The sequence below is a fragment of the Aethalodelphis obliquidens genome, unplaced genomic scaffold (assembly GCF_003676395.1).
Source record: "Aethalodelphis obliquidens isolate GAN/ISIS:26980383/991018 unplaced genomic scaffold, ASM367639v1 scaffold53, whole genome shotgun sequence".
Classification (NCBI taxonomy): Eukaryota; Metazoa; Chordata; class Mammalia; order Artiodactyla; family Delphinidae; genus Aethalodelphis; species Aethalodelphis obliquidens.
Window position 1 is genome coordinate 1,776,137 of NW_020837997.1, and position 4,207 is coordinate 1,780,343.

At 47.5% G+C, this 4,207-nt stretch overlaps 1 protein-coding gene across 1 annotated transcript in view; it reads left to right on the top strand.

Annotated features, from left to right (window-relative positions):
• NWD1 (NACHT and WD repeat domain containing 1) overlaps positions 1 to 4,207 on the top strand; it is a 67,177-nt gene that overhangs the window by 21,194 nt on the left and 41,776 nt on the right. The window contains 2 exon segments of the mRNA XM_027084577.1: positions 575 to 778; positions 2,866 to 3,025. Of these exon segments, the coding sequence (XP_026940378.1) occupies positions 575 to 778; positions 2,866 to 3,025 (364 nt within the window).

Here is a 4,207-nt window from a genome sequence, read left to right on the forward strand (position 1 = left end):
ACACACACACACACACACACACACACACACACACACACACACACACAAGGTGTTTGTACTCCCTGTAAGCAGAAGCCAGCCTCCCTCTCTCACCTGCTCTGAAATGAACCCTGATTGTTCTCCAACCCTGAGGAAATTTGTCGGCAAGTCCCATAGTTTTTCCAGGCAAATGCTCACAGGTATTACGAAGTCCGTTCCAGTTCAATGCTTATCCTGTTTAAAGCCACTTCCTTTTAAGGCAAGGACACATGGGGGTGGTTTCTGCATTATTTTCCTAAGTTACCTCCTCTCTCCCTCCCAGTGCTGCCTGACTCCTCTGAGGTCAGGAAGGGGATGGTTCAGGGTTCTGTAGGTGAGTGAGAAAAGGAAAGATCAGGAAACGTCTTACTTGATGGGTACAGCTGTAACCAGGTGTTGGTACCGGCTGGCTGTGGGCACCGTGCAAATAATGATCCCCATGGTGAACACTTTGGTGACGGGCAGGATGCCATAGAGCTGTCCCTTCCTCGGCTTCTGAGTCCTCCAAGTGCAGAAGACACAGGTGTGTTCCAATGCCTGTCCTTTCTCCCTGCAGGCACGGGCTCTCGGAGGCAGAGATGAAGGATGTCCTGTCCTTGGATGACGAGGTCCTACAGGCTGTGTACCAAGACTGGACCCCGCCCAGCAAAGAGCTGCTGCGTTTCCCACCCCTGCTGTGGGTGAAGCTTCATCGAGATCTGGGTAACTGCTTGGCCAGGCGGCCCGTGGATGGCTTCATACTCCTGGCCATCGCCCACAGGTAGGTCGAGCGGGTTGGTGACACTGTCTAGGTGGGACCCCGAGAGCGAGGACTCACTGACCAGGCTCCTTCTTGTTCCAGATCCTTCTTCACTCCCCATTCCCAGGAAACCAAGTCCACATAGTGCAGCATTTACCACCAGCTCTAACACAACGACCTGGTTTTTTATTTTTATCATCATCATCATTATTATTCTTAATTTTGGCCAAGCCTTGCGGCTTGTGGGATCTTAGTTCCCTGACCAGGGATCAAACCGGGCCCTCGGCAGTGACAGCACAGGGTCCTGACCACTGGATTGCCAGGGAATTCCCACAACTAACTTCTTTTTTAAATTGAGAAGAAATTCACATAACATAACATTCATCATTTGAAAGTGAACAATTCAGTGACATTTAGCATAGTCACATGTTGTGCAACCATCACCTCTATCTACTTCCAGAACATTCCTACCACCCTAAAAGGAAACCCCGTCCCCATGAGCAGTCACTCCCCAATCCCCCTCCCCCAGCCCCTGGCAACCACGAATCTGCTTTCTGTCTCTATGGATTTGCCTGTTCTGGAAATTTCGTATGGATGGAATCACACGCATTGTGGTCTTCTGTGTCTGGCTTATCTCACTCAGCATAATATTTGCATGGTTTATCCACGTTATAGCATGTGCCAGTGCTTCATTCGTTTTATGGCTGAAAATATTCCCTTGTAGGGATGGACCACATTTTATTTATCCACTCATTCATTGATGGACACATGGTTGTTTCTACCTTTGCGTGATTGTGACTAGTGCTGCTGTGAACATGCATGTACAAGTTTTTGTCTGAAAACCTGTTTTTCCATTCTTTGGGCTATGTAACCAGGAGTGAAATTGCTGGGTCATACAGTAACTTACTTTATGTTTAACTTATTGAGGAACCCAAATGTTCCTTTTTTTATTATTATTGTTTTATTTTTTTGGTGGACATTTGGGTTTCCACCTTTAAAATATATTTATTTATTTATTTATTTTTGGCTGCATTGGGTCTTCTTGCTGCGTGAGGGCTTTCTCTAGTTGTAGCGAGCGGGGGGGCTACTCTTCATTGCGGTGCGTGGGCTTCTCATTGCCGTGGCTTCTGTTGTTGCGGAGAACAGGCTGTAGGCACATGGGCTTCAGTAGTTGTGGTGCATGGGCTCAGCAGTTGTGGCACACGGGCTTAGTTGCTCCACGGCATGTGGGATCTTCCCGGACCAGGGCTCGAACCCGTGTCCCCTGCATTGGCAGGCAGATTCTTAACCACCGTGCCGCCAGGGAAGTCCCTGTTCCTTTTTTTATTTTATTTTTTATTATTATTTTTTTTTTTTTGCGGTACGCGGGCCTCTCACTGCTGTGGCCTCTCCCATTGCGGAGCACACCGGACACGCAGGCTTAGCGGCCATGGCTCACGGGCCCAGCCGCTCCGCAGCATGTGGGATCCTCCTGGACCGGGGCACGAACCCGTGTCCCCTGCATCGGCAGGCGGACTCTCAACCACTACGCCACCAGGGAAGCCCCCTGTTCCTTTTATAAAATTGAAGTATAGTTAATTTACAATTTTGTGTTAGTTTCAAGTATACAGCAAAGTGATTCAGTTATATATATATACTGCCATATATATATATATATATATACTGTTTTTTATATATATATATATATATGTATACTGTTTTTTATATATATATATATATATATATATATATATACTGCTGTGGCCTCTCCCGTTGTGGAGCACAGGCTCCGGACGTGCAGGCTCAGTGGCCATGACTCATGGGCCCAGCCGCTCCGCGGCATGTGGGATCTTCCCAGACTGGGGCACGAACATGCGTCCCCTGCACCGGCAGGCGGACTCCTAACCACTGCGCCACCAGGGAAGCCCCAAATGTTCCTTTTTAAAGTAAATTTCTTTAAGGAATAAAAGTAAGATGGGCCGACTGAGAGATAAAGAATAGGTAACAAATAGTGGTCAGCTAAGCCAGCCAGCATCTGGAAGGTGGTTTAGGGTGGACTGGCATTGGGGAACCACCTCCTAGAAGGCCAGTGACCACCTCTGAGCTCGCCCAGTGTCCCCTCTCTGCAGACAGCTGGCCGAGGTGGTCCGACAGCGCTTCCTGTCATGGCCCGAGAAAGCCAAGGGTCACGGAGTCTTGGCCGACTTATTCTCAGGGACCTGGAGCCAGGGAACCAAGAAACTCATCACGCTGCCACTTGTGGGGAAACCCCTGAACCTGGACCACAAGGTGAGGTGCCCAGGGCCCCCTGTTCCCCACTTGGAGCCTCCAAGCTGCTGCACCTGCAAGGCAGGGACCACATGCCTCCTTCTGTCCATCATTTCCACCCCAAACTCCCTCCTGACCACCTTCTCTTCTCTACCCATGGAGGGTTAGATGTCACCTCCGCCACTGAGCATTATTTGGAGGGTGGCGAGCAGCAGATGAGGACTATGCAATCCCCCTGCCCAACTTTCCAGAGGATAAAACAAAATCACAACATTCAGAAGCATATCCCCAAAGTCATGACATCCCAGAATTTTAATTCCCTACGCTTCGATTCCTCCTGAGACACACCAGTTTCCTCCCTGTTTTTTTTTTTTTGTTTGTGTGTGTGTGTGTGTGTGTGTGTGTGTGTGTATGCGGGAAGGGGGGTGGGTTTTGACGTTTTCCTTTGTGAATTCCCTGGAACAATCCAATTTCCAGTTATTGGTACCCCCAAAGCATTGCTCATTTTAAAAATAACACATTTTGTTTTCCACTTAGGATAGTAGTGTGTGATTGTTGGAGAACACAGAGAGGATCAAACAGTAAAATAAAACTGTCCACAATTCCCCCTTTTGGGAAGATCTGCTCCTATACTCCCTCCCCCAGGTCACTCACTATTCACACATTTCTTTCCAGTCTTTCTTTTGTTCCAGGGAGCTCTAAGACTTGGGGTCCTTAGCTTGCAAGTCACTACCTCTTTTTTTTTTTTTTTTTTTTTTTTGTCTCTCAAACATCCTCAAGGCTCAGCTCAAATGCCTCTTCCTTCAGGAAATCTTCCGTGATTTCCTTCCTTCTTGATTACTTGTTTTGTTTTGTTTTTTGGCTGTGCCTCGAGGCTTGTGGGATCTTCCCAGACCAGGGATCAAACCCATGTCCCCTGCAGTGGAAGCTCAGAGTCCTAACCACTGGACTGCCAGCGAAGTCCCTTGATTACTTGTCCTTTACTCCATGCTCTCTTCACTCTGAGGCAGAACTCAGACCTTTCAAGAGAAACTTTTAGTTTCAAAATCATTTTAGATTTCCAGACAAGTTGCCACGAGTATTCAGAGAGTTCCTGTGGACACTTCTTTTAAATTCCCCTGCTGTTAACATCTTGTGTAACTGTAGCACAGTGATTTCAACTAGGAAATACACTTTTTTTTTTTTTTTTTTTTTTTTTTTTGG